Genomic DNA, 21,506 nt, shown 5'->3' with positions numbered 1-21,506 from the left:
GATTAACCAGGTGAGCCACGGCGCCGGCTTCTGCTGCTTTTTACAGGCCATTAGCAGTGGGCTGGATCAAAAGTGGAGCATACAGGGCACAAAGGCATCGCAGGAGGCAATGTTACCCATTATACCACATGGCCAGCCCAGCCTAGAAATTTTTTTTTTAAGATTTATTTTATTTTATTTGAAAGAGTTACAGAGAGAGGTAGAGACAGAGAGATCTTCCATCCACTGGTTCACTCCCCAGGTGGCCGCAACGGCTGGAACTGCACCAATCTGAAGCCAGGAGCCAGGAGCTTCTTCTGGGTCTCCCACGTCGGTGCAGGGACTTGGGCCGTCTTCTACTGCTTTCCCAGGCCATAGCAGAGAGGTAGATGAGATAGAGAGATAGAACTTTGATACGAGGGGCTTAGTTCCTTTCTCTATGAGTTAGCCTTGTGGGGAGAAGGTGGAACTGGGGACACAAAACTGCATTTGTCTGCACCTACAGGTGGATGGAGAAGCAGGGGAGAGGATAGCAGCAGCCCTGGCATCCAGAAAATGTCACTATGAACTGGAAGCCGCCACTCTCTTTATCAAGTGGAACACCTGGGCTAGTAGGAGGAGGGGAGGTCCCGTGGACCCTCCTGAGGTCCCAGGTCTCTGGAGCAGGAGGCAGGATAGGGGTAGGCTGTCACCTCATACTTCTGCCCCAAGGAAAGAAGTACTCGGGGTGGGGGGGTCAGGCAGGGCTTTCCGTGTCCCTGGGAGGGAGGCAGGACATTGGTGCCTGTGCTTGTTGGATCTGAGTGGTATTTGGAGGGCTGCCACTCCATTCTGTCTCTACATCCCAGCCCTCCACTGCCGGTGCCATCTCTAGCTGAGAACACAGTTGCTGTGTGGGGTGAGTGAGATGAAGCCGGTGTCCAGTCCTGGGCAGGGCACACATTTGACTGATTATGTGCGCAGATGAGCCTCCCCTGCCTCTCACTCAAGGTCTGCTGTGGGGGACGACAGTCACTGTGTGGATAGAGCCCCTGAGAGCTCCCAGACTCTAGTGAGGCCCATTCATCCACCCTCATCAGAGATCCTAGATATTTTTCCTCTTCAATTTATTTATTTTAAAAGCAGAATTAACAGAGAAAGAGGGCAGAGGCAGCTTCCGTTTACTGGTTCACTCCCCAAACTGCAGCAGCAGCAGCCTCTCAAGACTGGTCAGGCCAAAGCCAGGGGCCAGAAACTCCATCCAGCTCTCCCATGTGGATAGCAGGGGACCAAGCACTTGGACCATCGTCCATACTGTTTCGTAGGCACTTTAACAGGGAGCTGAAAGAAGAGGAGCCAGAATATGAACCCAGCACTCCCACATGCTCTTGCGGGCATCCTGAGTGGCAGCTTATCCTGCTGTGCCACATTGGCCAACACAAAAATCCCAGACCTTAAAGACTCCCTACCCCAGCCAGCTGTAAGACGGGCAGGCGTGGGAAGTGCTAAGTAGATGTGGGACCTCCGAGGGCAGCAGGTGGCGAAGGATGGGTGTTGTTGGTTGAGGGCCTCACACTAGCCTCTGCCCAGACAAGAGTGTTCGGACAGAGAGTCTGAAGGACCTGGTCTTCTGGCCTCAGTCCAGCCTATGAAGGAAGCAGATTCGGCAAGTTGAGCTTCCATCAGACGGGCTCAGCCACACAAGGGCTCCTCCCTGCAGAGGGCTCCAGTCACTCCCAGCAGAAAATCCCTTTAGACCCCAAGAGCCAGTTTACTTCTCAACATATAAAATCTGTCTTCTGTGAATCTCCCAAATCATTGTTGACTTAGCAGTGAAAGTTCAAAGCAGAGAGCATTGTGAAGCCCTGTACAAAATTAGAGCCACCGACAAGCTTGGCAAACTACACACGTACTTAATCTGTCAGTCCTTATTATTTTTTTCTCCTGGTATTTGTAAACTCATATTTTGTGAGTGTAATCTATTTTATAGATTGGAAGCACACATGAAATATAGTCGTATGTGGCTTCATGATGGGGTGTTCTGAGGAATGCATTGAACTGACACCTTGACGGTAGGGAGTCCATCTTGAGAAAGCACCCCCCACCGTGAGACTCTGGTCTGAAACTATGATCTAAAAAACTCAGACAATAGCAGTCCACTGCTTCACACTTTGCAGAGCACAGAAACCCCCTGGCATGGTCGCTCAAGCTTAAAAACAGATGGACTGTACTTGGGTTAATAGGATTGTAATTTGTCTATGTACCACATATGATTTAGACCAATACCTGGATTAATGTCAAGATTATAACTGAAGTTGTTAAAATTGTAATTGTTGGGGGCCGGCACTGTGGCACAGCGGGTTAACGCCCTGGCCTGAAGCACCGGCATCCCATATGGGTGCTGGTTCAGGTCCCGGATGCTCCTCTTCTGATCCAGCTCCCTGCTATGGCCTGGGAAAGCAGTGGAGGATGGCCCAAGTCCTTGGGCCCCTGCACCCGCATGGGAGATCTGGAGGAAGCTCCTGGCTCCTGGCTTTGGATTGGCACAGCTCCGGCCATTGCAACCAATTGGGGAGTGAACCATTGGATGGAAGACCTTTCTCTCTCTCTCTCTCTCTCTCTGCCTTTCCTCTCTCTGTGTAGCTCTGACTTTCAAATAAATAAATCTTTAAAAAAAATAAAAAACTTTAAAAAGAAATTGTAATTGGTGGGACTGGCACTGTGGTGTAGCAGGTAAAGCCACTGCCTGCAGTGCCAGCATCCCATATAGGCACTGGTTTGAGTCCCAGCTGCTCCACTTCCCATCCAGCTCTCTGCTATGGCCTGGGAAGGCAGAAGAAGATGGCCCAAATTCTTGGACCCCTGTAACCCTGTGGGGGACCTGGAAGAAGCTCCTGGCTTCAGATTGGTGCAGCTCCAGCTGTTACGGCCATTTGGGGAATGAACCAGTGGATGGAAGACCTCTCTCTCTCTCTGCCTCTGTATCTCTGTAACTCTGCCTTACGAACAAATAAATAATTCTTTAAAAATATTGTAATTGGTATCGTCAAGGTTATAATTGATATTAGTTTCACGTAGGCCTTAGGTTAGCTTGACCACGGTAACCATGTATTCCCCCTGATCCTAGCAACCATGTATTGCCCCTCCTGTTTTTGTGGTTTTTGCCTTTACAAACCCTGTTGCTTTGGGCTTCAGGGTCGAGCGTTCTTTAGGGCACAAGCCCACTCTCCACCGCCGGCAATAAAGGACCATCAAATTTTATCAACGTATGGTGCTCCTCTGTTTGCCCTCACTCAGGTACAATAGTATCATGAAGTGATTTTGTCACCATGCAAATATCATAGGGTATACTGACACAAACCAAGATGGCTACCACACCATGTGGCAAAAGAATGTTATGGGATCATACTCTTTTTTTTTTAATGTCTTTTTTTTTTAAGATTTATTTTATATATTTGAAAGACAGAGTTACAGAGAAGTAGAGACAGAGAGAGAGGTCTTCCATCCACTGCTTCACTCCCCAGATGTCCGCAATGGCCAGAGCTGTGCCAATCCAAAGCCAGGATCCAGGAGCTTCTTCTAGTTCTCCCACATGGGTGCAGGGGCCCAAGGACTTGGGCCATCCTCTACTGCTTTCCCAGGCCATAGCAGAGAGCTGGATGGGAAGATGAGCAGCCTGGATTAGAACTGGCACCCACATGGGATGCTGGCATTTCAGGCAAGGGCTTTAACCCACTACACCACAGTGCCGGCCCCGGAACCATACTCCTGCATTAGATTTGTCATTCCTTAAAATCTCATTATCCATTGATGATTGCATTTGAATTTTAAAAGCATATAGGTGACATATTAGAAGTCAGTTATGAATTTCAATCCATGTAAGGAAAACATTCTCCAAGACTGGAGCTGTGGCATGGTAGGTTGAGCCTCTGCCCGCAGAGCAAATGGGCACCAGTTTGAGTCCCAGCTGCTCCGCTTCCAATTCAGCTCCCTGCTAATGGCCTGGGAGGGCAGTGGAGGATGGCCCAGGTGCATGGGCCCCTGGACCTGCATGGGGGACCCAGAAGAAGCTCACTGTCTCCTAGCTTTGGATCAGCCCAGGTCTGGCCATTGCAACATTTCAGAGGTGAGCCAGTGGGTGGAAGAGCTCTCTCTCTCTCTCTCTCTTTCCTTCCTTCTCTGTGTCTGTAACTCTGCCTTTCAAATCAATAAACAGAAAAAGAAAATCTCCAAATAAATTGATGAGTCACAGAATTTCAGAGTTCAGAGCTTTCCAGAGAAAGTGACCATTAGACTGGGTTCTTATGAAAAACGAGGTCTACATATAGAACTACCCAGTGTTTATCAGACACATGAGTTCCTGTGATGGGGGTGGGGGGGGGGCTGCCTGTGCGAGGACCTGTGCTGCTGTATGCTGAAGGTGAGGGAAAGAGAGCAGGGTAGTGGGGGTGGAGACTGAGAAAGGGTGGGGAGCCCACTGTGCAGGCCCTTCTGGAGCTTGGCAAACAGATTACCTCTTGCAAGAGCAATAGAAACTGCTCCTCCTGTTTTAAGGAACAGGATTAAAATTGCAATTTAAACAAAGAAAACACATAGGGAGTGGAATAGGGTGAGAGAGAAGGTTATAGGAGGGAGTCACTGAAGAGGCCAGGCAGTCTGAGTGGGTACAGAGGGTCACCAGGTCACTGGGCTCAGGCAGGATCTGGGTTTGCTTCCGGATGGGAATGGGGTGGAGGACTGCAAAGAGTGAGAGTCACTCTAACCCTGGGACATAAACCTGAAAAGGAGGCATCAGGGGCTCAGAGGCCACTGCACTCTGGCTTTGCCGCCTCATGGCTCTGGGCTTTCTGCCGATGCGCTGGTGCCCTGGGGTTCTTTCCCTGCAAGGGCTCCTTGTCCCCAGCTCCTTCCTTGCTCAGAGTCAGTGGCTCAGGGAGTCCCAGCCATCATAGCTACACAGCTGTCCCTGGCTTGGATTGTTCCCACGGTCTCCCCCTGTGTGTGAGGGGAGCAGAGTCCTCCCAGTCACCACCCTCTGTCTGTCTGTGCCTTCCCCCAGCGAGGGCTCTGCGGTCACAAGGACAGGCTCAGCCAGCTGTCAGGGGCAAGGAGCCGGGGTGCACTCAGCCCCACGTCTTCCTGCTCAGGGTGCAGCCGTCTGCTCTTTGCCCTGCACAGGGCACTGTTCACTAAACACAGGGTGAGACCAGAGAGGCCAAGCTCCACCGGTCTTTGAGACCTCAGTTTCCCCACAGCAGACAGGATTAAGGCATTCTAAGCAGATTGGGGATGAATGGATGCTGGAGAGGCAGAGATGAGATCAGCTTCTCACCACCAGGCCCACCCTGGCCTGATGGGATCTCAGGTGATTCCCTCCCAACCAGCAGCCCCTCATGGACACTGGGACCCCGCCCTGCGGTGACCCTCCTTAGGGAGGGGCTTCCAGTTTGGGGCAGGGACTGAAGATGCCCGCCCTCCCGCTGTCCTATTTAGGCAGCTCACAGCTAAGCAGATAGCCTGGACCCAGACAGGCTGCAGAAACACTCGGACCTGCTTGGGACTGCTAGGATCACCGGCTGCAAGTAAGCGGGAAGGGGAGGGCCAGGGAGCAGGAGTGCGAGGTCTGAGATCGCACTTCGGGGAAACCACATCTCAGGGCAGGTTACGTATTGTGGCACGTGGGTGCTCTTTTTTTTTTTTTTTAAGATTTCATTTATTTGAGAGGTAGCATTATAGCGAGAGGGAGAGACGGAGAGAAAGGTCTTCCTTCCACTGGTTCACTCCCCAGAAGGCTCTGAAGCCAGGAGCTTCCCATGCGGGTGCAGGGCCCAAGCACTTGGGCCACCCTCCACTGCCTTCCCAGGCCACAGCAGAGAGCTGGATGGGAAGAGGAGCAGCCAGGACAGAATCCGGTGCCCATATGGGATGCCGGCGCCGCTGGCAGATGATTAACCTACTGTGCCACAGCAATGGCTGACCCAGGTGCTCTTAAAAGGAATGCTACAGGGCCTGGCACTGTGGCACAGCAGGTTAAAGCCCTGGCCTGAAGCACCGGTTTCCCATAAGGGCTCTGGTTCCTCTTCCCATCCAGCTCTCTGCTATGGGCTGGAAAAGCAGTGGAAGATGGCCCAAGTTCTTGGGTCCCTGCACCCGCATGGGAGACCTGGAAGAAGCTCCTGGCTCCTGGCCTCGTATCAGTGCAGCTCTGGCGCAGCTCCCTCTTACTGTCTGTAACTCTACCTCTTATTTTTTTTTTAAAGATTTATTTATTTATTTAAATTTACAGCACGCGAGAGAGACAAAGAGAGCGGTCTTCCATCTGATGGTTCGCTCCCCAATTGGCCGCAACAGCCAGAGCTGGGCTGAGCCGAAGCCAGGAGCCAGGAGCTTCTTCCCGGTCTCCCACGTGGGTGCAGGGGCCCAAGCACTTGGGCCACCTTCCACTGCTTTCCCAGGCCACAGCAGAAAGCTGGATCACAAGAGGAGCAGCTGGTTTTGAACCGGCCCCGATATGGGATGCTGGCGCTTCAGGCCAGGGCATTCAACCGCTGCACCACAGCGCTACCCCCCCCCACCTTTAAAAATTTTATTTATTTGAGATGTAGAGTTACCAACAGTGAGAGGGAGAGACAAAGAGACAGGTCTTCCTTCTGCTGGTTCACTCCCCAAACGACTGAAGCCAGGAGCCAAGAGCTTCTTGGTCTCCCACGTGGGTGCAGGGGCCCAAGCACTCGGGCCATCTTCTACTGCTTTCCCAGGCCATAGCAGAGAGCTGGATGGGAAGAGAGCAGCCGGGACTAGAACGGGTGTCCATATGGGATGCCGGCACCGCAGGTGGAAGATTAAACTACTGTGCTGCAGCGCCGGCCCGACCCAGGTGTTCTTAAATGGAATTACTACAGCTCTCTGCTGTGGCCTGGAAACCAGGGGAAGCTGACCCAAGTGCTTTGCTTGGGCCCCTGCACCCGCTTGGGAGACTTGGAAGAATCACCTGGCTCCTAGCTTCGGATTGGTGCAGTTTTGGCCATTGCAGCCATGTGGGGAGTGAACCAGCAGATGGAAGACCTCTTTCCCTCTCCCTGTCTCTCCCTCTCATTGTCTAACACTACCTCTCAAATAAAAAAAAATAAAAATAAAAAGGAATTGCTACAAAAATCCAGCTCCCCACTGTGTCCTAATGGGAGAGTGGGGAGCAGCCTCTGGGTCTGCCCAGCTGACGGAGGGGCTGGCCTGAGGCCGAGTGTGCCCAGGGGGTACAGTGAGGGAGGGCTGGAGGCTCAGTGGCAAAGGGGGAGTGAGCCCATGGGGCCTGGTTTAGACTCAGGCAACCCTCATCCAACCTGTGGGCATTAAGACATGGGGGCTTAAGTAGGATGCCCGAGTCACTCACATCTTTCTGTTTGTTTAAGATTTCTTTCTTTGTTAGAAAGGCAGAGTTTCAGGGTGGGTTGGGGGGGTGTACGGGAGGGAAAGAGATCTTCCCTCTGCTGGTTCACCCCCCAAATGTCTGCAACTGCCTGGGTAGGGCCAGGCCTCACCCTGGGAACAGCTGTCCTGTGAGACAGCGTCATGATGGGATTTCTGTGTGCAGACGGGATTACAGGAGGCCCTAGGAGTGCTGATGGGGTTGGAGGTCAGGGCTGGTGCAGGCACAGTGAAGGGCAAGGCAGAAGCCTTGGGGGAGGGTGGTAGTGGTGAGAACAAAGGCGTGTGCCCTGAGCTTGAGTCCCGAGCACTTCTGTGGACCAGGCCTGCTGCCGGGAACAGCCTGGCTCTCAGGACATCCTCTGAGCAGTCCCAGGTCCCACGTGTGCAATGGAGGAGCCAGGGTCTCAGTTCTCCCTACCCCAGGCTTCCTGCCCCTGCCCTGCCTTTGTCAGCTCTGAGATCTTGGCCAATCAGAGTAGAACACTTTCTCCGGTTCTCCACTCTGCTTCTGCAGTATTTAAAATAATCTATCTGTTCTATTTTCCTAATTGTCCGTCTTTGTTTCTATTATTTGCATTTTCATGGTCTCTCTTTTTTTTAATGATTTATTTATTTGAAAGAGTTACACAGAGAGAGGAGAGGCAGAGATCTTCCATCCGCTGGTTCACTCCCCAGATGGCTACAATGGGCAGAGCTATGCCGATCAGGAGCCAGGAGCTTCCTCCAGGTCTTCCCACGTAGGTGCAGGGGCCCAAGGACTTGGGCCATCTTCCACTGCTTTCCGAAGCCAGAGCAGAGAGCTGGATCGGAAGTGGAGCAGCAGGGACTCGAATCGGCGCCTGTATTGGTCACGGCACTGGAGGCAGTAGACTTACCTGCTAAGCCACAGCCCCGGCCCCTGCAGGGTCTCTGTGGTGACACACCTCCAGAGCCCATGCTCTTTACTTTTTTTTTTTATTTGACAGAGTTAGACAGTGAGAGAGAGACAAAGAGAAAGGTCTTCCTTCCATTGGTTCACCCCCCAGATGGCTACTATTGCTGGAGCTACACCGATGCGAAGCCAGGAGCTAGGTGCTTCTTCCTGGTCTCCCATGCGGGTGCAGGGGCCCAAACACTTGGGCCATCCTCCACTGCCCTCCCGGGCCACAGCAGAGAGCTGGACTGGAAGAGGAGCAACCAGGACTAGAACCCCGTACCCATATGGGATGCTGGTGCCGCAGGGGGAGGATTAACCAAGTGAGCCAGGTGCTGGCCCCACATTTACATTTTTTACACTTTCAGTTGGTAATCACAGCCTGGAGCTACCCACCCAGACTCGGGGAAACTCAGGTTTCCCCCAGTCTGAAGTGACTGAATCAACAGACTCCTGAAGCACTGTTGTGATCCTCCATTCATTCTGCCTTCAATTGCATAGTGGTTTTTTGATCTTATTTCCAACCTGGGGGTTACCAGGACGCATTTCCTGCTGGTGTCCTGAATTCCAAGTGTGGTTTCCTCAGCTCTGAAAGTCTGCTGAATCTATGCAACCTCACAGCTTCCATCAGAATCGGAAACTGCTTCCAGGAGAAGGCTCCCGTCTTGCTGAGCAGGCCCTCATCCCCACCAGTCCTTTACTACCTGGTAGCAGCTTCAAGGACGAGGCATTCCTGTATTCTAGCCTGTCTCCTACTGAAGTCCCGACCTCCAGTTTCATTCCATGCACCTTGTGTGGGATCAGTTTCCCTACTCTGCAATGTCTTCATTTACCAGATCTCCCTGGAGTTGGGTGGCCGTATTAGACATTTACCCCAGCGCTGGCCTCACCATCCTTGTTTTTAACATCAAGGTCATAATCATAATATCCTCATCAGACATGATTGTTATCATGAGAGTTTTTTCCCATTTTTTTTTTTTAGCAATGTGTGTTTAGATCAGGAAAAATCTAGATTTAACATTTGTGAAATACACACATGGTCTTCATTGCTTTATATAAATATTGTCCTTTTTCCTTCTTGTTTTTTTATGTTGAAGAAACCTGTGCAGTTGGCCTGTCTCAACGTCTGGAACTCTCTCCGTGATCGTGGCTCTTTCATAAGAAAGAAGACTAAACCACCAAGCTTGAATCTGAGGGCAGGTGGATCTGGTGCTGGGGACCAGTGATTTCTGGGCCGCACCTCCTGATAGCTGAAGGGACAGGTGCAGACACAGGTGTGTGGGGCCGTAGTTTCCTGCCCTTCAGGAGAGAGTGCTGGAATCACCAGATTCCCACTGTCCCTAGAATTCCTAGAGAGCCAGACTGACCAAAGAGAGCCTTGGCAGAATCCATCTGTCCTCACATAATGGCCTCTGCAGCTTCGCTGTCTGAGCTCCAGGCACAGGCCAGCTGCCCCATATGCCTGGACTTCATGAGTGACCCAGTGACCACCGAGTGTGGCCATAACTTCTGCTGTTCCTGCATCCAGCAGTGCTGGAAAGATTTAGATGCTATCTTCCCCTGTCCCGTCTGCCAGTACCACTGCCCTGAGCGAAACCTCAAGAGTAATACCCAGTTATGCCAAATGATAGACATTGTGACGCAGCTTCCCGCCACAGGGAGCGAGAGGAAGCCCCTGTGTGAGACGCACGGCCAGGTCCTGGACTTGTTCTGTGAGCAGGACCTGGAGCTGCTGTGTCCCCAGTGCAGGGTCTCCAGGGCCCACGAGGATCACCACCTGGTGCCCCTTGAGGAAGCTGCAGCTCATCACAAGAGGATCCTGGAAACAGACATTGAGTGGCTGCGAGAGCAAGTTAAAGATGCTGAAATGGACCGTGAAATGCAAGCTCGGGAATGTGATGAACTGAAGAACCGGCTGAATAACTGGAGGCAGGAGGCAAAGTCTAAATTTGAGAATCTTCACTACTACCTGAGAAGGGAGCGAGAGGAAGCGTACACCAGGCTGGTCTGCAAAGAACAGGGTGTTAAAGACAAGCTAATTGAAAACAAAAGTCAGATTTCAGACCACATAGCCGCAGTGGAAGATCTGTTGAGTGAAATAGCAGAGAAGTGCCTGCAAACAGACGTGGATTTACTGAGAGGGCTTCGGAGTATTAATCACAGGTACGAAGGTCTAAAAGCTCCAGAGATCTTCTCCTTTGAGTTAAAGGAGAGGTGTTGCGTCCTGCCGCGGAGCTTTGGTTTGCAGAAAATGATGAGCACACTTCAGGTGAACTTGACCCTGGATCCTGAAACCGCCCACCCAGATCTAGTTGTCTCCGAAGATGGAAAAATTGTGCTGATGGAAGAAACGAGCCCATCTCATCTCCCCGATCAGTATTTCGCTGTCCGGAGTTGTGAGAAATTCGCTAGTGGGAGGAAGTTTTGGCAGGTACACTCGAGAGGCAGAGGGCTGTGGTCGCTGGGTGTGTGTCAGGAATCGTTCCCCACCGATGCTGACACAGCACCGTGCCCAGACTTCGGCTGCTGGCAAACCGAGCAGTTCATGAGCCGGGTGGAATTTGAAGACAGCTGGATTGGCGTCTTTCTGGACTATGAACTGGGAGAAATATCATTCTATAATTTAAGTAACAATTCCCGCTTGCATACTTACACTGCTACGTTTACGGAAAAGGTCCAGGCTTACTTCTCAGTTCAATCTCAATCACTTGTTACCATCAGGATCATTGGGGAGAGTTGACGAATCATCTAATACAAGATCATTTCATATGTGGCCATGCTTATCTCTGTGCTCCTGGAAGTTCCTTGGAATAAAGATTCTGATTCCACTTTGATGTTTGACTGTTGAACTCTTAGCATTCATGTTCCTGCTCTTTCTGCCCCACTGCTGGGAAAGCTGATGAGAAAGTCCAGGTGCTCCCCCTGTCAGTACAAGTGCGAAGATCAAAACAAGCAAGCCCCTGGTCAGGCAAGGAACCCTTGTCCCAGCCCTAACTGTAGTCACTCCCATAGAGTCGCCTTTGCCTGCTCTCTTAGTCCCTTGTGGTCCCGCTCAGTAACCACACTGTGTACCCAAGGTTATATGCAGAAGAAACCATGTCACCTCTTGGTATATGTGTGGCATCCTCAGTCTCAGCTTGTTTTTCTCTAAAGTATATTTTCTATTAATTTTTTTTAAGATTTTATTTATTTGAGAGGTAGAGTTACAGTGAGAGAGAGAGAGAGGTCTTCCATCTACTGGAATGGCTGCAATGGCTGGAATGGGCCGATTCAGAGCCAGGAGTCAAGAGGTTCTTCCAAGTTTCCCGAGCAGGGCAGGAGCCAAGCACTAGGGCCATCCTCCACTGCTTTCCCAGGCCACAGCAGAGAGCTGGATCGGAAGTGGAGCAGCCGGGACTAGAACCAGCGCCCATATGGGATGCCAGCGCTGCAGGTGAAGGATTAACCCACTGCACTGCAGCATCAGGCCCTCTAAATTATATTTTCTTCTCCTTCCTTCTCTTCTTCCTCCTTCCTCTTTTTTTTTGCCCCTCTTTTTTCTTTTATTTTCTCTTTTGAACAGATCGAGTGCCTGCTCATCAAACAGACAGCAGGATAGCAACTGCCACCCTATGACATCAGTGCAAATCCACAAAGTGCCTTAAGAGATTATCCCTTCTGAAGGAAGTTCTTGAACTTTGTGATATGGGTTCATTTTTTGTTGAGGTAGAAAGGGATGTTGAACCAACGGATGGAAGATCTCCCCCTCTCTAACTCTGACTTTCAAATAAATGAATACATCATAAAATAATTTCCTGGTTCTCAGGATACAGGGAGAAACACACTAGTTGGCCGGCGCCGCGGCTTACTTGGCTAGTCCTCCGCCTGCGGTACAGGCATCCGATGTGGGTGCCGGGTTCTAGTCCCAGTCGGGGTGCCGCATTCTGTCCCGGCTGCCCCTCTACCAGGCCAGCTCTCTGCTGTGGCCCAGGAGCGCAGTGGAGGGTGGCCCAAGTGCTTGGGCCCTGCACCCCATGGGAGACCAGGAGAAGCACCTGGCTCCTGGCTTCGGATCAGCGCGATGCGCCTGTCGCAGTGGCCATTGGAGGGTGAGCCAACGGAGAAAGGAAGACCTTTCTCTCTCTCACTGTCCACTCTGCTTGTCAAAGAAAAAAAAGAAAAACCACACACTAGGCACCCTTGGCACTGGGAAGTATTTATTCTAGTCAGGCTCAGCTCAGGGCTTTTAAACTATAAAGTAACAGTTGCTACAGGGGAGAACCTAAGGCGGACATGGACATGAGGTAAGAAACTTACAAAAATGAGCAGGGTTAAGGGAACATCCCAGAAGTATACTGGGGAGCTGCAACACACAGGAAAACTGTATAAAAAAGGAAGAGAGAGAGACAAAGCAATTGAAACCTGGAGGAAAAAAAAACAGTGACAGAGATCCATAATTTCACTGGATTTGTATGCAAAATTTATTAAAAGAATGTATACAACAATAAAAAAGATAGAAGTGTCATGGGGGTGACCCTGGGCAGGCCTCGTTGAGGTTCTTGTCTCCATGTGGACAGAATTCAAAGAGAGACTTAGGAGGCTGGTTCTATGGCACAGTGTGTTAAAGCCCCAGCCTTTGATGTCAGCATTCCATGTGGGTGCTGGTTCAAGTCCCCGCTGCTCCACTTCCGATCCAACTCTGCTATTGCCTGGGAAAGCAGTGGAAGACTTGGGCCCCTGCACCTGGATGAGAGACCTGGAAGAAGTTCCTGGCCCCTAGCTTTGGATCGGCACAGCTCCGGCCGTTGCGGCCATTTGGGGAGTGAACCAGCGGATGGAAGACCTCTCTCTCTTTCTACTTCTCTCTGTAACTCTGTCTTTCAAATAAATAAAATACATCTTAAAAAAAGAGAAGAGACTTACATAAAAGAAGCAAGATTTATTTAAAGGCAAAGACAATAAGTACACACTTAGGAAGAAGTGCAGGTAACCCTGGTAAGAGCTGCAATCATCAAGGTTTCGGGTAGTCTACATTATTGGGATGCATGGGGGTGGAGTCTGGGGCATCGTTTAATTGAATAGTCAATGAGGGAGGGGTTTGGGGTCAGAGCCTAAGTACCACCCATTTCCTTTGCCCCTTTTTTTGAAAACAGACGTGTCATGGTAAAAGGTGAATGATTGGAGAGGGTGGGCCAGCCATAATTTATAATGACATTGTAATGGCAGCCACAGGCGCCCCATCCGCAGCTGTGCTGAATAATTCTAGGTGGCGTGGGTTCTCAGGCTGGAAGCCCTGAGCTGCATGGAGGGGGTGGATTTTGGTGGTACCTGCGTGGCTGCTGTGCCTCTTGCAATCCTCAGCCCCTTTTGCTAGCTACCTCCCTACCCCCAGCAAAGGGCGTGACTTTTACCTTTCTATCATCTCGGTACTGATTTAGCCCCATAATCATGTGAGCAGATTTCTTGAAAGAAATCTCTTAAAATTTACCATAAAAGGAATCCAGAAGCATATGACTGCACTGGTGAATTATACAAAACATCAGAAACCAAGTAGCTAGGACTCGAACTGGCACTCTGACGTGGAATGCCAGCATCCCAAGCTGCAGCTTAACCAGCTGCCCTGACGTAATTAAAAAGTAAGAATAATTAGATAGCACAAGGATGACATACTTCCTCAGCACGGTCATTGCTGGACTCCTGTTATTTATAGAATATGCGAATAGATGCTCATCCTCATCCAAGGTTCACAGAGAACCACGATTTCCTGCATTTCACTGTTTTGATATTAGCTAGACTCCAAACAGGAAGCACAGGAAAGCTGGCAACTTAAGGAGTTTAATAAGGCACTATTTGCTAAGGATAGGTGGACATTAGAGAAACTCACCAAGGGGTTAAGAGTCCCTCTGAGGCCTGGGTCTCATAAGCGGCATTTTTTAGCACTTCCTCTTACTGTGTTATCAGTGATTAATAGCACACTACAGTGGTGTTTAGGTGTAGGGGTGACAGCTCACGCCATGAGCATGCGTGCCTGGCCGCCCTGTCACAGAGCATGGTCTCTGCAGATATACTCAAAAGCTCATTTTTGTTCAAGAGAGAGAAAAATTGGTTTTGCATATGAAGGTACTTCAAAAACTCGATAGGAAATAAACCGTAAGCTTTCTTGAATGCCAAAAAATGTTGAAACCCATGCCTAGTGGTTTTTTTTGTTTGTTTGTTTGTTTTCTGACAGGCAGAGCGGACAGTGAGAGAGAGAGACAGAGAGAAAGGTCTTTCTTTGCCTTTGGTTCACCCTCCAATGGCCGCTGTGGCCAGTGTGCTGTGGCCGGCGCACCGTGCTGATCCGATGGCAGCAGCCAGGTGCTTCTCCTGGTCTCCCATGGGGTGCAGGGCCCAAGCACCTGGGCCATCGTCCACTGTACTCCCGGGCCACAGCAGAGAGCTGTCCTGGAAGAGGAGCAACCGGGACAGAATCCGGCGCCCCGACTAGAACCCAGGGTGCCGGCGCCACAAAGTGGAGGATTAGCCTATTGAGCCACGGCGCCAGCCAAACCCATGCCTAGTTTTTTTTTTTAATATGATTTTACCCATGTGTTTTTGAAGATCCTTTGCGTGTATGAATTTCAACTTTTTTCTTCCTACCAAAATGAACATGTTTTAGTGCTATTTTCCACAAACTTTAACTAGCATTAATTTGCTTGAGAGGCAGAGAGACAGAAAAAGAGCAAAGAGAGAGACCCTCTGGTCTACTCCCCAAATTCCTGCAATGGCTGGAGCGTGGCTAGAACAGAAACTGAGAGCTGGGAATGCAATCTGGGTCTCCCACGTGGGTGGCAAGAATCCAATGACTTGAGTCATCATCTCTGTCTCTCAGGGTCTGCATGTATCTCAGGGCCATAATGTGTAATAGGGCAGGAAGCTGGAGTCAGGAGCCACAGGTGGGAGACAGTGTACTGCAATGTGGGATGTGTGGGTATTAAGTGCCAGGCTATATGCCCACCTCCCATGAACTTTTTGATGCACCTTTGTATTTATTTTATCCACCAATTTGATTTTTTTTTATTTGACAGGTAGAGTTATAGACAGAGAGAGACAGAAAAGGTTTTCCTTCTGTTGGTTCACTCCCCAATGGTCGCCATGGCTAGCACTGCGTCGATCCAAAGCCAGGAACCAGGTGCTTCTTCCTGGTTTCCCATGTGGGTGCAGGGGCCCAAGCACTTGCGCCATCCTCCACTGCCCTCCTGGGCCACAACAGAGAGCTGGACTGGAAGAAGAGAAACCGGGACTAGAACCCGGTGCCTATATGGGATGCCGGCGCCTCAGGCAGAGAATTAACCAAGTGAGCCATGGCGCTGGCCCCCACCAATTTGATTTTAAAAGAACTAGAAATTCAAGATTCTCTTATATCTTTTACAAAAGTGTAACTTTCAAAATACCTTTAAAAAATGTTCCAAAAATTTCCAGACCTCTTTAGAAATCCCAACGTCTTTACCTGCAGGTTGACTTCCCCAATGGGGGGCAATGAGGTTGGGCCTCAGCCTCCACTGAGTGGCACCACCAAGGAGATTTCCTGAGCATAACGTATTTTTTTGTTTTGTGAAACACTGCACACAGTTTATTATATACAATAGGTTACATACAAAAGTAAATCCATGTACTCGTTGAAAGAGTCATTTAATTTAGATGGCAAGATATTATAGGAAAAAAAATCCAGATGGATACAAAACATATTACTGACACTGTTTATCTTGGGGAGGTATCTGATGAGAGTAGAAGAGAAATGTGTGACAAAACCCATTCATGCTTCTTTACCTCCCACATTGCCATATCCTAGGAAATTATCATTGTTTGCCTTCCTAATTTTTTTTCTTGTTTTTCTTTGAGAACAAGTTTCACTATTGACTCTCATACAACTCTTTGAGGACAGAGGTCCTGCATGGGAAGTTAGTGCACAGTGACTCCTGTTGTTAATTTAACAATTAACACTCTTATGAATGACCTCATGATCACCAGAGGCTCTTGACAAGAGCTGCCATGGCTATGGAAGCCTTTTGAATCCACAAACTCCGTTAGTGTTTAGACAGGGCCATAAGCAAAGTGGAAGTTCTTTCCTCAACTTCTTTGATGACTACTTCTTTCTGCTGGGGTCTCGTCCAGAGATCCTTCATGTAGGGATACTTTTTGCCACAGTGTCTTGGCTTTCCATGCCTGAAATGCTCTCATAGGAATGCCATTAAGGGCTGATTCTGAGGTCAGAGTGATGTTTAAAGCAATTGTCATTCAATGAGTCTGCTGTATGGACTGCTTCCCATGTTGGAACATTCACTCCTTTTTAATTTTATCTGCTATTATTTTACCAAAACTTAATCCTATTTATATGAACACTTAACACCTGATGCTATCCATATGATCACTTTGATACTTATAATGGTGGGTATGGCCAGGGAGCTCTGTTCATTGCTCCAGGGTGAAGGGAGTGTCCAAGGTGACACCCAGGTTGGGCATAGTAAATCTCTCTCTTTTTTTAAAGATTTATTTTTATTAATTTGAAAGTTAGAGTTACACAGAGAGAGAAGGAAAGGCAGAGAGAGAGAAAGAGACAGAGAGAGAGAGAGAGAGACAAACAGACAGACAGACAGAGGTCTTCTATCTGCTGGTTCACTCCCCAAGTGGCTGCAATGGCTGGAGCTGTGCTGATCTGAAGCCAGGAGCCAGGAGCTTCCTAAAGGTCTCCCACGTGGGTGCAGGGGCCCAAGGACTTGGGCCATCCTCTACTGCTTTCCCAGGCCATAGCAGAGAGCTGGATTGGAAGTGGAGCAGCCAGGATTCAAATTGGCGCCCACTGGGATGCCGGCACTGCAGGTGGTAGCTTTACCCACTACACCACAGTGCAGGACCCCCCTCTTTCTTTTTTATCAGAGGGGAGGTTTGTTCTGCTCTGTTGGCAGTCTCAGCTCACCTCCTCTCCTCAAGGGAGACCAGTGCCTGGGCACTAGCCCCAGTGGGTATAATATTCATCCACACTGCCACAAGAACCACACAAAGGATCTGTGCAGTCCTTATGTGAGCAGATTCCGCAGCAATTACCGTTACCAGGGAATCAGCCTTCCTGCTTTTTGTAACACACATTCGTGAAGATATTTTAAAATAGTGACGGACAAGACTTGTCTAAAATCAGGGAATTTGAAGATGGTTGTATCACAGCATGACGAGGAGCCAGATAATGGGAGACACATTTTATAATCACTGCTTTTTTGTTAATGTAGGTGACATGGCAATCTGATGAATATCGTGAAGTTCTTAAATTAGAAGTAAAGTTTTGGGTGTAGGTCGTCGCTACACTCATTCGGTATTCTGGAGATTTTGACTTCTTAACTTCTACTTGCTTATTGTGGAACAATGAATTATATGTATAGAGCAGCAATTACATGCCAGTCGCAAGAATAAGATAGGTGTTTAATCTTTTTTATTTGACAGGTAGAGTTGTAGACAGAGAGAGAGAAAGAGAGACAGAGAGAAAGGTCTTCCTTCCAGTGGTTCACTCCCCAAATGGCCGCTATGGCTGGCGCTGCGCCAATACGAAGCCAGGAGCCAGGTGCTTCTTCCTGGTTTCCCATGCGGGTACAGGGCCCAAGCACTTGGGCCATCCTCCACTGCACTCCTGGGCCACAGCAGAGAGCTGGACTGAAAGAGGAGCAATCGGGACTAGAACCTGGCACCCATATGGGATGCCAGCGCGCAGAGGATTAACCAAGTGAGCCATGGCGCTGGCCCTATTCATTTTTTAACCATCTGAAGTATAGACAAACAACAACTCTGTGAGTTTTATTATCTCTAATTTACAGAAGCATAAATTAAACCTTAGAGAAATTAAATAACTTTTTCAAGGACAACTAGGTAAGTAGCAAGTGTTGAGACACAAATACCAAAACTTACATTGATGGCAATGTTTCTCTTTAAATTTACATTCCTTTCCACTATCAAAAATAGACTGAAGGGGCCAGCACCGTGGCTCACTTGGTTAATCCTCCGCCTGCAGTGCCGGCATCCCATATGGGCACCGGGTTCTAGTCCCGGGTGCTCCTCTTCCAGGCCAGCTCTCTGCTGTGGCCCGGGAGTGCAGTGGAGGATGACCCAAGTGCTTGGGCCCCTGCACCCCATGGGAGACCAGGAGAAGTACCTGGCTCCCAGCTTCAGATGGACGTAGCTCTGGCCATGGTGGCCATTTGGGGGAGTGAACCAACAGAAGGAAGTGCTCTCTCTCTCTCTCTCTCTCACTGTCTGTAACCCTACCTGTCAAATAAATAAACAATCTTTAAAAAAAATAGACTGAAGTAAATTCTTCACATAAGTCACAGTTCTTTCCCTTTTAGATTATCTGTATGGGTAAATTACCATCTGTGGGGTTCCAAGGTTAAAGGCATAACAACACAATTCTGGAAGTTCTCAAGGCGTAGATGGATACCAGATACTCTGGGCGCGTGGTGAAGGAGCACATGGCTCTGGAACCTGGATATGTAGCTTCACAGCTCTCAGGTTCAGTCTCCATGCTTGCCTACTGAGATTAACAACTGCTGCCTCCAGGGTTGTTATGATAGCTCTTCTAGTGTTTGGATACCGCATTAATCCCAGGCAGTGTGTAAAAGATCACTAACAAGGCTAGACAAGACATTACTGAGAGAGGATTCATTACTCCTCCCTGCGTTCTCTGAAGACATCTCAACTCCTGAGGTTGACAACCATCTGCAAAACAGACTGAGAAAGGACAGCAAAAGAGGAACTAGAGCTATTCAGTTTGGATCTTGATCATGAATGATTACTAAGAACATTTTTGAGCAAGAGAAAATTAAAGTGTGAAGAAAATGAAGCATTTTTTTCTAACAAATCAGTGTGGAGAAGATGCAATCAAAAGAAACAATCTGTCCAAATTCCACTGGGTAATTCCATCTGAATCACGCCTCATACATCAAAAAAGGAAATGAGCAACCTTACAAGGATTTAGTGGTAACGATGAGGAGGAGCCTGGGTCAAGAGGGAATCTGAGCTTAGCTCGTTTTGTTTTCCCCAATTATGTGAGCACCAAAAGGATAAAACAAAACAAAGCAAAAAGCCTTGCCTGTATGTCAAATATTTAAAATGGCTTCTCTTCCGACGAGGTGATGATGTTGCAGGAGGGCTGGGGTTGGTGTTCTATCAGTGGTGGCATGAGGAGTTTTCGGCTCCAGTCACTTGGGTCTGTGCCTTGTCCCCAGAGAGGGGCAGATGCTATAGCTGGTTGGATTCTTTAGGAACAGCACAGCTCTCGTGTTACAGCTGTTTTGTGTTGAAACTCTCCATGTTGCAGCCCTCTGGGTTCTAGTCTCTGTATCACAGCTCTCTCCTCTCTGCCAGGTTTCTTGAGTGTTGCAGTCTTCTGGGTTACAGCTTTTCTTCTCTGCTGGGTTTTTTGTCTCACAACCATGATGAATGAGGCACATGGGGGCGAGGCAGAAAGGAGCAAAGTGAATGGCATTTATTGAAGAAGGCAGAGAAAGCCTCGTGGCAGCCAGGAGGGCTGCCCTGAAGGCACTGTCCAGCAGGCCTGCCTGGTTCAGGATTTTATGTATTTGTAAAGCAGGAAGTTCTCCCTCATTGGCTGAGGAGTATGCTAATGAGGCATGCTAATGAGGCATGACTCAGTTAGACAACTGACATTGGAGTATGTTTTGCACAGAAGTGTGGGAATTGCTCAGACAGGTCCATTCCACAGGGTCAACAACATCTGAAGATTACATAGCCTATGTTTCTCCTATCTCCCTCTCCCTCAGGGCTCCTGGAGGGTTATGTCATGTGTTCTCTCTCTGTCTCTCTCTCTCTCTCTTTTTTTTTCTGCTATAATTTTTCTTTCCTTTCCAGGGGCTCCTGGTGTCCCTGTCAATGGCTTTTGATATGTCAGTGTGGCTAGGCTAAACTGTAAGGATGGAAAGAAGGGTGACAATCGTTTTGTAGCATGTAGTATATAAGCTGAAGCACAAGTTTTGTTTTGCTCAAACACTAATCTAGGTACTAATGTGAAAGGGTTTATCAGATGTAATTAAAAGTGCTTGATCACTGGGGCCAACAGTTGTAGTGTAGCAGGTAAAGCCCTGGGCTGTGACACTGATATCCATTATGGGCACTGGATTGTGTCCTGGCTGCTGCACTTCCAAACCAGCTACCTGATAATGGCCTGGGAAAAGCAGTGGAAGATGGCCCAAATATTTAAGTCCCTGCCATCCATATGGAAGACCCAGATGAAGCTCCTGGCTCTTGCATGGCCCAGTCTTGGACGTTGTGACCATCTAGAGAGTGAACCAGTGAATAGAAGCTCACTTGCTCTCTATTAAATAAATAAATAAATCTTTTAAAAATTTCTCTGAACAAATAACTTTGGAGACAGTACACTTGGTGCATGTAATCTAATAACGTGAGTCATTAAAAGGGACTGAACTCCTCCTGGCAAGAGACTCCAGCCAATAGTTGTCCAGTTTTCCCTCTTCTCTCAATGTTCCCTTCCTGTTTGTAGACAGCAACTTCTGCCTTAACCTTATTGTTCCAGATTGCACATAATCTTTCTGTTCTGCTTTATTGACTTTGAAAATGGTTAGCCAGCCCTGACAATCCCATGAGCAAATTCCTTGTAATAAATCTATTTCCTCATCCTATTGGTTTTGCTTCTCTAATGGAACTATGACTGAGACTCCATGGATATCATCCACTCTAATACCTTCAACTACCTTCTTGCTGTTCTCTCTTCCCCTTCCCATTTTTATTTGAAAGGTAGAGACAGAAAGACTAGATCTTCCATCCATGGGTCCACTCCCCAGATACCTACAACAGCCAAGGGGGGGCCAGGCTGAAGTCATGAGTCTGGAACTGAATCCAAGCGTCTCACTTGGGTGTCAGGGATCCAAGTATTCCAATCATCACCTGATGCCTCCCATGTGCACACCAGCAGGAAGCTGGATCAGAAGTGGAGCACCTGGTTCAAGTCCCAGCTCCTCTAATATGGGATGCAGATGTGGCAAGCAACATCTTAATCACTATGCTAAATGCCCTCTCCAAGTACTTTATTTTGTCAGAAAGATACATCTAAAAAGGATTACATTCAAGAGTTTATTTGAATGAATCAGAGCACTTAAATAAAAACAAGAAACATATTTCAATTGTATATGCTCAAATGTGTCTATTAATGTATTTTTGAATGTAGAAT

General features: G+C 48.7%; 1 protein-coding gene across 2 annotated transcripts; it reads left to right on the top strand.

Annotated features, from left to right (window-relative positions):
• The first annotated feature begins 5,410 nt into the window (after positions 1-5,410).
• On the top strand, positions 5,411-11,131 carry LOC149124827 (tripartite motif-containing protein 60-like). 2 transcript variants are annotated; one of them, XM_051831708.3, is made up of 3 exons: positions 5,443-5,540; positions 8,007-8,123; positions 9,397-11,131. In XM_051831708.3, exon 3 carries the CDS (start codon positions 9,705-9,707, stop codon positions 11,037-11,039), a length of 1,335 nt encoding a protein of 444 aa, XP_051687668.3. In that variant the 5' UTR covers positions 5,443-5,540; positions 8,007-8,123; positions 9,397-9,704; the 3' UTR covers positions 11,040-11,131. The 2 variants fall into 2 exon arrangements, with proteins under 2 accessions (XP_089158012.1, XP_051687668.3); XM_089301886.1 differs by lacking the exon at positions 8,007-8,123 and having other exon boundaries at positions 5,411-5,540.
• Positions 11,132-21,506: the final 10,375 nt, after the last annotated feature.

The sequence above is a fragment of the Oryctolagus cuniculus genome, chromosome 8 (genome assembly GCF_051225735.1).
Source record: "Oryctolagus cuniculus isolate XC-2025 breed Fujian yellow rabbit chromosome 8, ASM5122573v1, whole genome shotgun sequence".
Classification (NCBI taxonomy): domain Eukaryota; kingdom Metazoa; phylum Chordata; class Mammalia; order Lagomorpha; family Leporidae; genus Oryctolagus; species Oryctolagus cuniculus.
This window is presented reverse-complemented; position numbering and strand designations above follow the sequence as displayed.

What these genes read in the sequence shown, in the direction of transcription:
- LOC149124827 (XM_089301886.1), top strand. Translation starts at nt 9,705, where the DNA reads ATGGCCTCTGCAGCTTCGCTGTCTGAGCTCCAGGCACAGGCCAGCTGC.